General features: G+C 42.0%; 1 protein-coding gene across 1 annotated transcript in view; it reads left to right on the top strand.

Annotated features, from left to right (window-relative positions):
* The window catches only part of frem3 (Fras1 related extracellular matrix 3), a 417,152-nt gene that overhangs the window by 129,081 nt on the left and 275,396 nt on the right, over positions 1-12,675 (top strand). The window contains exon 6 of the mRNA XM_041178465.1: positions 3,881-4,132. Coding sequence (XP_041034399.1) covers positions 3,881-4,132 — 252 coding nt within the window. The remainder of the gene's footprint in view (positions 1-3,880; positions 4,133-12,675) is intronic.

The raw sequence follows: 12,675 nt of genomic DNA, 5'->3' as shown, positions 1-12,675 counted from the left end.
CCTGTTAGGCTGACCACTTGACATTGATGAGTTTGACTTTGTTATGTCTTCCCTCACCCCTTTCTTTCCATGCCGACTGATTGATTTGTTCTTAAGGCATGTACATACCTGAAAATTGATGGGATGGTCATTGTTCAAAATTTCCTTTACAGCAAGTCTTTGCTTAACATTATAGTTGTGTGACTAAAAAGTATAACTTTAAGCAAATCAGATTTTCCCTTTACAACCAATGTAAAACCAGTAGTTAGGTTCTGTAGGCCCCTCTCATCAGAAAACAAACATTGAAACATTATACCTTGCAAGTTGAAACACTGTAATTGCTAAATTCCAATATTCAGAAACGAAATTATTTTAAAAAGAAAATAATTTAAAAATCTAAAGAAACAAGCTAATTCTAGTTACCTTCTGCATGCCACTTCTTCTGCTCGTGAATCCTCCCGTTCACTGCCTCTCCCGCTCCGTATCTCTTCTGCTCCTCTCCTCACCTCTCCCACCCTTCTTCAATCCTCTCCTGCTCTTCACCTCTCCCCTCCTCACCTTGCCTCTCCTGTTCCTCACCTTGCCTCTCCCGCTCCTTTCTTGCTGCTCACTTCTCCTGCTCCCCAACCATCCTCTTCACTGGCAAACCCTCCTGTTCTCTGCCTCTCTCGCTCCCCTCTCCTGAACCCGAGTCTGGGGAGATGAGCAGTTAGAGGCAGAATGAGCAGCTATGGAGCAAGTGCATCTTCGAGTTGCAGGGTATTGGGGGTAAGCCGCGAGAAGGAAGGTCGGGGACCAGGAATGTCAGTGACCGGGAGTGTTGGGGCTGGGAAGGTCAGCTTGTGATTGGGTAGGCTGGGGGCTGGGAGGGTCAATCAGCAATCAGGAGTGTTAGGGGCTGGGAGGGTCAGCCAGCAACTGGCAATGTTGGGGTCTGGGAGTTTCAGTGAGAGGGAGGGTTGGTCAGCGAATGGGAGTGTTAGGGTCTGGGAGGGTCAGTGAGAGGGAGGGTTGGTCAGCGACTGGGAGTGTTGGGAACTGGGAGGGTTGGCGAGAGGGAGGGTTGGCTGATGACTGGAAGGTCAGCCAGTGATTGGGAGGGTCAGGCACTGGGTGGGTTGGCTAGTGAGAGGGAGGGTCAACGAGAGTGAGGGTCTGCAAAAGGGAGAGGTCGCTCCAAAATGGTGCCAATTGGGTCACACAACTCTATGTCACACCTGGTACAAAATAATGTTAAAATGAAACTCTTGACAATAAACGTGAATCCAGGCCATATATACCTACCAACTTTAAATAGAAGGGACTTAAAATATGGCAATTTAAAGCAAAGACTTACTTGTTTTACAAAAACAAGACAGCCTCTCACATTCAGGGACAACATCAGTTGTTGAATTAATTTCTGAACTCTTCCACAAAAGAAGAAAGTTGCAATAGTCTTTTTTGTATTAAACTGCTCAGTAGTTGCAATTTTTCCTAAAATATAAAGCTTTGAATTTTAAAATGTTATCCATCATGATTCAACAACAAACATGTTTATTTTTTACTGCACAGTCTAAGCATGTCAAATGAAGTTGGTCTAAGTGCATTTATATCCCACTTGCTTGACCCTCACAAGCTCAGCATGGTCCCCTTTCAATCCACTTTATCATTTGGAGGAAGGGCAACCACAGCAAGCATGACAAATTTCACACCGTTTCCATTTTAACTGAAGCCTAACATTACTGCAGCATTGCTGATCACACATTTGAAATATAACAGGTACAATACTAGAAATGTGAGGTACATTAACCATTCCAAATGGCACAGCAAATAGAAAACCAATGTGTCTTGGTGAATGTTAGTACTTGAGAGCACAAATGAATAAATTTAAATTGGCTGCTTTTTAATGGTCTTTTTCTGCAAGATATTTTACCTGGCTTATAGTTAAAGAAATTGAACATGACAGTGCTGATCACAGAATTGTTATGGTGTAGAAGGAGGCCATTCGGCCCATCGTGTCTGCACTGGCTCTCTGAACATTTTAACTTAGCGCCAATCTCCTGCCTTTTCCCTGTATCCTTGCACGTTGTTTCTATTTAAATAATCATCCAATGCCCTCCTAAATGCCTCAGTTGAACCTGCCTCCATCACACTTCCAGACAGTACATTCTAAACCCTAACTCCTTGCTGTGTGAAAACGTTTTTTCTCACCTTGCATTTCTTTAAAACTGTGCCCGCTCATTCTCAATCTGTTTAGGAGTGGGAACAGTTTCTCCCCATCTATTCTGTCTAGACCCCTCATGATTTTGAAAACTTCTATCAAGTCTCCTCTTAGCCTTCTTCTCTCCAAGGCAAAAGTCTGATCATAACCCCTCCCACTGTTATTTCCACCCCCCTCCTATCTTGCCTTTATAAAAGCTAAAGAAAAAAAATGCTGAAAAAGTTCTGAAAATAAAATTCACATTGCAGCCAAGTTCTCTCAGCCTCTGTGGTGGATTTTATCACAGCTGTCAAAATGTGAGCAGGGTTTTCAGAGCAGGTTGTAAGATATGGATGGGCCTGGCTTTTCCACTGTGAGTTAGAAGCCCTTTCAATAAAAAGGGATTTTGTTCTTCAGCAGAGCATCAACCAGTCAAAGAAAAACCTCAAAGAGAAGCTATATAACTGTAACAAAGACAGGAGTGTCTAAGTCCATTCAATTGTTTTCTTTAACATAAAACACAAATCCCAGTGAAAATGCTTTATATTGTTCAAATATTACAATTATGCCCCAATGTATCTACCTGTCTATGGAATCGAATAAAAAGAGAGAAAAAGGGGGCACCAAATGGCCAAGAATCTTTCCCACTCACAACATCAGCTCATTCCTACATTACAACAGTGACAGCATTCCAAAAAAGATTTAATTGGCTGGGAACTTCTGAGGTCATGAAAAGCATTCGATAAATGCAATTTTTTTTACGTGGAGAAGGAAGATTCAGATTCGGTGCAATGGCACAGTGGATGGTAAATGCCGAGCTGCTCAAATCCCAGAGGGAAACTTGAAACAGCTGCCACAACAGTTTTGCAATTTGTATTTTATTTTGAGTTGCAGCCCTGAATTCAGAAGAACTACCATGACTTCAGAGGTTTTAGAAAACTAAATTAAACATTTACTAACAAAAGAAAAGATTTTAAGCATAACATAGGTCGTCAAATTACTATTATAATAATTCCTAAAATCCCTAATCAATCTGGCTCCCAGTTACACCTCCATTAAGACAACAGTAATGACAAATAGATTTAAACAAACCTAGGCAAAGCAACACAATACCCTGGACAATATTCAAAGTGAGCTTTGTCAGCTTCGGTTCCTGTAGACAGCAACTTGATGCGCAGAGGCTGGAAGCTTTTCACACTTTGCTGGATCTACTCCCCTTACACATAACCTCACCTCCTTCATACATGTTTCTCCCTTTTAATGCAAATTCCATTGTTCCCAGATGTTTTCGCAACTTTACTTTTCTCATAATATAAATCTTTTCATAATATTAATTTTTATCAGTAACCTTTGGGAAAAATAAACACACTATTTGGCTCAGCTTCTTCTGGCTAGGTATAACATCTTACCATCTCGTTGAAATTCAAACTACTCTGGTTTATGTAAAAATGTAAATTTTCCTCACACCTCATATTCTAAAACTTCAGCATGTTTACGTACTTAGCATTTCAAATCTAGCTTCTTTTTGATACATCAAAGACCCCAGACCAGCTGTCTCCAATTCAATTAAATCCCATATACACATACACACAGACACTATCCAAACCTCACTATTAACCCAGTTTTCCAATAAATCACATTAATATTATGAAAATTATTATATTTTAATGACATTTGGTCTGTAGAGCTGACATGTTTCATGTATTTATTCCTATCCTGCAGGTACTGCTACAGGCACTATTCCAAGTACCATCTTGTCCTATTCTGACTTTATCACCCGTCCAGAGGATCACACCAGTATAATTCGATTTGACAAAGAGGAGACCGAAAAGTTCTGTCGCATTGTCATCATTGATGATTCACTTTATGAAGAAGATGAGAGCTTCAACATCACACTCAGTATGCCCATGGGTGGTCAGGTTGGCAAACAATACCCCAGTTCTCGTGTCATCATTCTTCCCGATATGGCTGATGGTGAGTAGTATATACACATGGTAGACCTGTCAGCTATCCTATTTTGTATAGAAACAGTCTGGAAACTGGTCTTACATTTGTTAAAAAACAACAATTGGCCCATAATTTCCAGCTGACTAGAAGGGGTGCATGTTAATTGGCGTTGCTGATATTTACTTCAGTGGGGGCTTTTGGTGTATATAAGCTATCTGGTAATAGGTCAAAGTATCACTGGTTAGCATTCGGTCATAAATGGAGAAGGGACCAGAAAAATCTTGAAGCCCATTAAACACATCCTGTTGTTTCAGTTCATGCACAGCACCCAATTGACCCATTTTATCACTTTTCTACAAAAGTGCTAAGTTGGTATAAAAGACAGTTCTAACTTTTCACCATGTAAAGAAATCAGGGTGGTGTGTAAACCACGATTTTAATTAAGTCTGTCAGTGCTATATGTGGCGGGGCAAAGCAAGCAACAGGCTTGCACGTAGAAACATAGGGCAGGATTTTTACCTTGTTGAACGGGTGTGGGAGTGGTTGTGAAATCGACCACCGCCTGCAATTGGGCCCCGACTGCAATTTCACGCTGGCTGACCATTTAATGGCCAGCCAGTGTGAATCATCTGCTGAGAGCCTCAGCACTGCCTGGGTAGGGGGGTGGGGGAGGAGGGTGAATGCGGACCTTTGTGCATGTGAGTGGGAGCGGGCACTGAAAGCTCCCTGAAGGCACAGAACAGCCTTAGGGAGCTGAAGCTTTTTAAAAACATAAATAAAGACTTGAAATATGTTAAAAACATGACCCTGTCACATGAGCAGGGACATGTTATAAATGAGATTTCAACATTTTTATTTTATTTTTAATTTCTGTTGGAAACCTCATCTCACGTGGATGAGGTTTCATAAAAAATACAAAGTCTGCTTGGCTTTTTCACCCGCCTGTCAACCAAACAGTTGGGTGGGCAGCGAAAAATCAGATTTAATTAATTGATTAAGGGCCCTTAATAGGCCTTTTAATTGTTGCCGCCTCTTGTGCATGCCCGGCGAGCAAAATGTTGCAAGAGTGCGCGATGACTTCGGGACGCTTGCCCAACATCGTGCACTATTTTTCTCTCATTTGGGTCAGGCGTACGCCCATCCATGAGAGAAAAACCCTGTCCATAGGGATAAAAGTAGGCCATTTAGCCCCTCGAGCCTGTTCCACCACCATTCAATGAGATCATGGCTGATCTCCGACCTACCTTCACATTTCACAACCACTCCCACACCTTTGCCTCAAATCCCTTAATACCTGATGTCAAAAACCTATTGATCTCAGTTTTCAATTTACAATTCACCTAGCCATGCTGTGTTATCTCCCGGGCCTTATTTAATTTTTAGAATGTTGAGTCCCATACAAACCTGCTGGCAGTGATGTGTGGGCCAGCAGGTGTGGGTGGGAATCTGGACATGTGGATGCAGCCACTGTAGACCGAAGGAAGCACTCCCTTGCACAATTTGTTTTTAGAGTGGAGTCACCACATAGACACATATAGCTCTTACCTTGAGACTGAATGTAAATTGATTTTTAAATAGGAAATAATCTTCCTGTCTTTAATCATTGGAGCTTTAATTGTTAGAACCATACAGCTACCGTCTCAAGTGGATGCTTCTTATTTCTACTTCTTAATTAAGACCTGGCTTACCATGTTAACCAATTAGTTTCTCAAACTTCAATTTATGTCAATTGTTATTAAAAGGTATTTTTATGATTAATTTGACCCCTGCTGCATACCCCACACTACCCCCTGCTGCCTCCCACATTAACCCCTGAAATCCCCCCCAAAACTAACCCCTTCAGCCCCCCCCCACACTAACCCCTGCAGACCCCCCACACTAACACCTGCAATCCCCCCACACTAACCCCTTCAGCCCCCCACACTAACCCCTGCTGCGCTCCCCCCCCCACACTAACCCCTGCTGCACCCCCACACTAACCCCTGCAGCCCCCCCACACTAACCCCTGCCGCCCGTCCACACTAAACCCTACTGCCCCTTCACACTAACCCCTGCTGCTCCCCCCCTCCCAACCCCTCACTCCCAACATGGTCCCCTGCTGCCCCCTCGGCCCTGGTGCTGACTCCCAGTCCCTTCCCCCACAGTCCACAACCAAGATCCCTGCAAGGCTTCATGCAAACACCATCTATACCCCCACACTCAACATCATCACCCGCCTCATCTGTGCCTGCTCCCATCCCATGCTCCATGAACATCCCCCATGCCCAATCCAGTCACCTTGCACTTGCTGTAGCCGTCCACCTGCTCCAACCTGCTTACATCCCTGTAAATTCCGACATGTGCATGCCATGTTTGTCCAGTCATGGTTTGGACTGGTGTGCACAGTGTGCGGCGGGGCAGGAGGTGTGGTAGCAATTCCAGTCGGGTGATCATTTGAATGCCACCAGTGACATGCTAAATGGCTTCCTAACAGCCTTTGCCAGGAATGGCACCCTGCCATTATCCCACCATTATCCTGCCATGATGGTCAGGAGCATAAGTTGTTGCCATCATTTCCCACTGTTGGGAAACCGATTTCCCCCCAGCTGCCGTACTGTCCTCTTCCGCCCTCCAAGGACTCCACCGCTGGCAGGATGATTCTGCCCATAGACTCTAATGCCATAATATATTGCTAATGATGATTTTTGGCAGATTATGAGTCTGCAGTTTGCGATTCACTACCCAGTGTTTTAAATAATTCCCATGACTTTAGTGTTCGGGAAGAAGAGCACATCTCAACTCTTTAATAGGCGACCCTTATGAGAAAGCATAGTGACAAAATTAATTCAAAGATATAACTAACTACTGACTATGGTAAACTTATAAGTATTGCCATGCCTCACAGAGATCTGTGGTGATGCTGGCAGTGTGTAAAATTAAATTTTCTAAAATAACTGAGATCACAAGAAAAACGTAAACGCGAGGTCAAATAGGTGTGGAATCACAGTGAGTAGAAATATTTTGGGGGAGTTTAGGCGTGCCATACCTGCCAGAGATTCTGTGTCATGAACTTTCAGCAAGAGGAGCCAATGCAGCTAAAAGCACAGAAGTACAGTGACATGGACACTAGTTCTGAAAGCGCTATGTTCAGATTTCACACCCTTATGGGCACAAGTAGCATTTGCATCACACAGTGTAAGTATGTTATATTCCCCTCTGCCTAAACACACACACGCTTCATGCCTGCAGTAGGGAATGCTGCTGAGGTAAGGGACCCATTTAGTAGGAATCGCGTGCGAAGGTATTTTCCTTTCAGCTTCCTGAGCATGGATCTGTAAAGATTGCACAGCCAAATCAGATAAAAGCTGAATCCCAGCAGATTGGAAAATAGCAAATGTAAAACCTTTGTTCAAGAAAGGAGAAAGACAGAAAGCAGGAATCTATATAAAAGGCAAAGGAGGTAGGGTAGCTTTGTAAACAAAGGAAGGTAGAAGTATCAAAATGGTGGTGAGTAGTGATAGAGGTGCAAAAGATGGTGATGTGGAATCACTTTGGATGCAAATAAGGAATAGCAAGGGAAGAAGTCACAGGTGGGAGTCATCTATAGGCCCCCGAAGAGTTGCCTCACTGTAGGACAAAAAATAAATCAGGAAATAATGGAGGCGTGTAAGAAGGGCGCTACAATTGTCATGGGCGATTTTAATCTGCATATTGACTGGACAAATCAGGTTGACAGGGGTAACATGGAGGGCAAATTTGTAGAATGCATCAGGAATTGTTTCTTAGAGCAATACGTCGCAGGACCTGCCTGGGAACAGGCTATTTTAGATCTAGTAATGTGTAATGGGGTGGGATTAATATGAAATGTCTTAGTTAAGGATCCTTTAGCGGGTAGCAATCACAACATAGTAGAATTTCAAATTCAGTTTGAGGGCAAGCAACTTGGGTCTCAAACCAGTGTCCTCATAAGGGCAATTACAGAGGTATGAAGAAAGAGTTGTCTAAAGCGAGTTGGGAAAATAGATTGGATGAGCAGTGGCAGATATTTAAGCAAATATTTCATAGCACTCAACAAAAATTTATCCCAGTCAAAAAGAAGGACACGATGAGAAGGATGAACCACCCGTGGTTAACAAAAGTGGTCAAGGAGAGTAACCAATCAAAAACTGAGGCATACAAAGTGGCGAAAATTAGTGGTAGGCCAGAGGATTGGGAATTTTTTAGGAACCAGCAGCAGATGACTAAAAAGCTAATAAAGAGGGAGAAAATTGATTATGAAAGTAAATTGGCAAGAAATATAAAAACAAACAGCAATAGCTTTGACAGGTCTGTAAAAAGAAAGAGAGTGACTAAAGTGAGCGTGGGACCCTTGGAGGATGCGACTGAAGAATTGGTAATGGGGAACAGGGAAATGGCAGTTAATTTAAACCAATATTTTGCATCGGTCTTTATGGTGGAGGGCACTATAAACATCCCAAAGATATCAGATAAGCAAGGAGATAATGGGAGGAGAGACCATGTAACAGTCTCTATCACGAGGGACAAAGTATTTGACAAACTAATGGGACTAAAGGCAGACAAGTCACCTCTGGCCTGCATCCAAAGGTTGTAAAGGAAGTGACTGCAGAGATAGTGAAGGCATTGGTTGAAACATTTCAGAACTCACTGGATTCCAGGAGGGTCCCAACGGATGGGAAAACTGCTATTGTGATGCCCCGTTCGAGAAGGGAGGGAGACACAAAGCAGGAAACTTTCGGCCAGTAAGTCTAACATCTGTCATTGGGAAAATGCTAGAGCCCCCCATTATTAAGGAAGAAATGGCAGGACATTTAGAAAAACTTAACACAATCAAACAGAGTTTGTGAAAGAGAAATGTTTGACAAATTTGCTAGAGTACTTTGAGGATACAACAAGCAGAATTGATAAAGGTAAACTGGTAGATGTAGTGTATTTGCATTTCCAGAAGGCATTCCATAAGTTGCCACATGAAAGTTTATTGCAGAAGATAGGAGCACATGGTATTGGGGGTAATGTTTGGAATGGATTGAGGATTGGTTAACACACAGAAGACAGAGAGTGGGGATTAATGGGTCTTTTTCAGGTTGGAAAGATGTAACTAGTGGAGTGCACAAGAGTCAGTCCTAAGGCCTCAATTATTTACTATCCATATTAATGAGTTTGCAGAGGAGGCAGAGTGTCATGTATCCAAATTTGCTGAGGATACAGAAATAGGTGGAAGGGTATGTTGTGATGAGGACTTATGGAATCTTATGGATATAGACAGATTGAGTGAGTGGGCAAAAACTTGGCAGATGGAGTTTAATGTAGGAAAGTGTGAGGTCTTGCACTTTCGTAGGAAGAATCAAAAAGCAGATTATTATTTAAATGGAAAGAGAGACTCCAAAAAGTGCAGCACAGAGGGATCTGGGTGTTCTTGTGCATGAAACACAAAAAGCTAGCATGCAGGTACAGCAAATAATTAAGAAGGCAAATGGAATTTTGGCCTGTATTGTTAGGGGGTTGGAGTTTCAAAACAGGGAAGTCTTCTTACAACTGTAGAGGGTGTTGGTGAGGCCACACCTGGAGTACTGTGTACAGTTTTGGTTCCCGTATTTAAGAAAGGATATACTGGCACTGGAGACAGTTCAAAAGAGATTCACTAGACTTATTCCTGGGATGAAGGGTTTGACTTATCATTGAATGGTAGGGAAGGTTTGAGGGGCCGAAAGGCCTACTCCTGCTCCGATTTCTTGTGTTCTTATATTCTATTGGCCAGTAAGCCTAACATTTGTCATAGGGAAATTGCTAGAATCCATTTTTAAGGAGGTGATAACAGGATACTTAGAAAATCACAATGGGACCAGGTAGGGTCCACATGGTTTTGTGAAATGGAAATTATATTGAACTAATTTATTAGAGTTCTTTGATGAAGTAATGAGCAAGGTGGATAAATGGGAACCTGTAGATTTGGTGAAATTGAATTTCCAATAAGCATTGGATAAGATGCCACACCAAAGGTTACCACACAACATAAAAGCTCAGGTTGTAGGGGGTAACATATTAGCAAGGATAGAGGAATGGTTAACTAACAGGAAGCAGAGAGTTGGAATAAGTGGGTCATTTTCAGGTTGGCAAGCTGTAACTAGTGGACTGGGACAGGGATTAGTGCTTGGCCTCAACTACTTACAATCTGTATCAATGAAGGGACTGAATACATGGTTGCCAAATTAGCCAGTGACCCCAAGATAGGTAGGAAAGTAAATTGTCAAGAGGACGAGTCTGCTAAGGAAGAAATATCGATTAAGTGAGTCATTGAAAATCTGGTGGATTGAGTATAATGTTGGAAAATATGAACTTGTCCACTTTGGCATGAAGACTGGAAAAGCAGTATTAATTTAAATGGAGAGAGATTGCAGAATTCCAAGGCAGAGAGGGATCTGGGTGTCCTGGTACATGAATCACAAAAAGTTTGCAGGTACAGCAAGTGAGTAGGGAGGCAAATGACTGTTGGCATTTATTGCAAGGAGAATGGAATATAAAAGTCGGGAAGCTTTACTGCAGCTGTATAGGGCTTTCTGTGAGACCACGTGAAGTACTGTATACAGTTTTGGTCTCCTTATTTGAAAAAGGATATAATTGCATCAGAAGCAGTTTAGAGAAGATCCACTTGACTCATTCCTGGGATTACCTTAAGGGCTTACCTTATGACGAAAGCTTGAAGAGGTTGGGCCTAAACCTATTGGAGTTATTACAATGAGAGGTGATCTTATTGAAACATAAAAGATCCTGATGGGACTTGATAAGGTAGATACCAGGAGGATGTTTTCTCTAGTATGGGAGACTAGAACTAGGCGACACAATTTAAGAATAAGAGGTATCTCTTTTAAGATGGAGATGAGATTTTTTTTTCTCTCAAAAGGTCATTAATCCGTGGAATTCTCTTCCCCAGAAAACAGCGGAGGCAGGGTCATTGAATTTATTCAAGGCTGATTTAGATAAGTTTTTGATAGACAAGGGAGCCTAGGTTTATAGGAGGCAGACAGGAAAGTGGAGTTGAGATCTCAATCAGATCTTATCGAATGGTGGAGCAACCTTGAAGTGCTGAATGGCCTACTCCTACTCCTAAGCCCTATGTTCCTGATAGGCGGAGTCTAGCAATGCATTCTAATGGTGATCAATTATACAGGTTTATACCTCTGACATCTGCTGCTGGGGAAGCCACAAGGGTGATCATTTTAACCTAACTTACTGGGCAGGAAGCCCATGGTATCGAGTGGAACTTGAGCTTTACAACTTGCCCCATATTACTCTTCATTAACTTCTTAATGCAAAAAACCAGGCTGGATATAAAAACCATTTGTGCGCCTTATCCCTTCAGACATGTGGGGGTAAAATTGTCCCCAATAACATTTAAAAAAAATTTAATGTGAAACCATTAAGGATCCTTTATTTAACTGCCCAGTTTAAGTGTGTTTATGGAAATGCTTATTTCTGTTTGATTGTTGCATAACAGATGTATCTAATGTGCTGTCTTATAACTATAAGAATATTTAAAACGGTATACTCTGACTTAGTAAAGTTACAACATGACACATATTTTTAGACACAGAACACATGATGTGGCAATGTACTTCACCCACAGCTACATCTGCTTTGCTATATTTTTCAAATATTTTTAATAAATTGCTGTTTTCTTTCTCAATCACAGGATTTCTCAATCAGTCTCTTGCATAGCTCTATTCTATTTGTAGAATTGTTTTGGTACATTATGAATTAGAACTTCAAAAGAATATTGACACATTGGAGGAGGGGGAAAAAAGTGGCAGATGAAGTTCAATGTGGAGAAGTGAGAGGCGATACACTTTGGTACAAAGTAAATGGAGAGACAGTAGAAATTAAAGGACACTATTCTAAAGGGTGTGCAGGAGCAGACAGGCCTGGGTGTATGTGTACATAAGTCATTAAAGGTGGTAGGACAGGTAGAGAAAGCTGTTTCTAAAGCATACAGTATTCTATGCTTCATTAATAGGGGAATAGAGTACAAGAGCAGGGAGGTTATAATGTACTTATATAAGACACAGGTTTGACTTCAGCTGGAGTATTGTGTACAGTCCTAGGCTCCACACTGTAGGAAGGATGTGAACACACTGGAGAGAGTGCAGAAGAGGTTTACGAGAATGGTTCCGGGGATGAGACACTTCAGTTATGAGGAAAGATTGGAGAAGTTGGGACTGTTTTCCTTGGAGTGGAGAAGGCTAAGAGAAGGTTTGATAGAAGTTTTCAAAATCATGAGGGGTCTGGATAAACCCGTTCGTAAATGGATTGAGAACCAGAGGGCACAATTTTAAAGTGTTTTGCAAAAGGAGCAAATATAATGTCAGGAAAAACTTTTTCACACAGCGAGTAGTTAGAGTTTGGAATGTACTGCCTGGAAGTGTGGTGGAGGCAGGTTCTATTAAGGCATTCAAGAGGGCATTGGATGATTATTTAAATAGAAACAATGTGCTGGGTTATGGGGAAAAGGCAGGAGATTGGCGCTAAGTTAAAATGCTTAGAGAGCCAGTGCAGACACGATGGGTCGAATGGCCTTC

Source organism: Carcharodon carcharias, chromosome 1 (genome assembly GCF_017639515.1).
Source record: "Carcharodon carcharias isolate sCarCar2 chromosome 1, sCarCar2.pri, whole genome shotgun sequence".
NCBI lineage: Eukaryota > Metazoa > Chordata > Chondrichthyes > Lamniformes > Lamnidae > Carcharodon > Carcharodon carcharias.
This window is presented reverse-complemented; position numbering and strand designations above follow the sequence as displayed.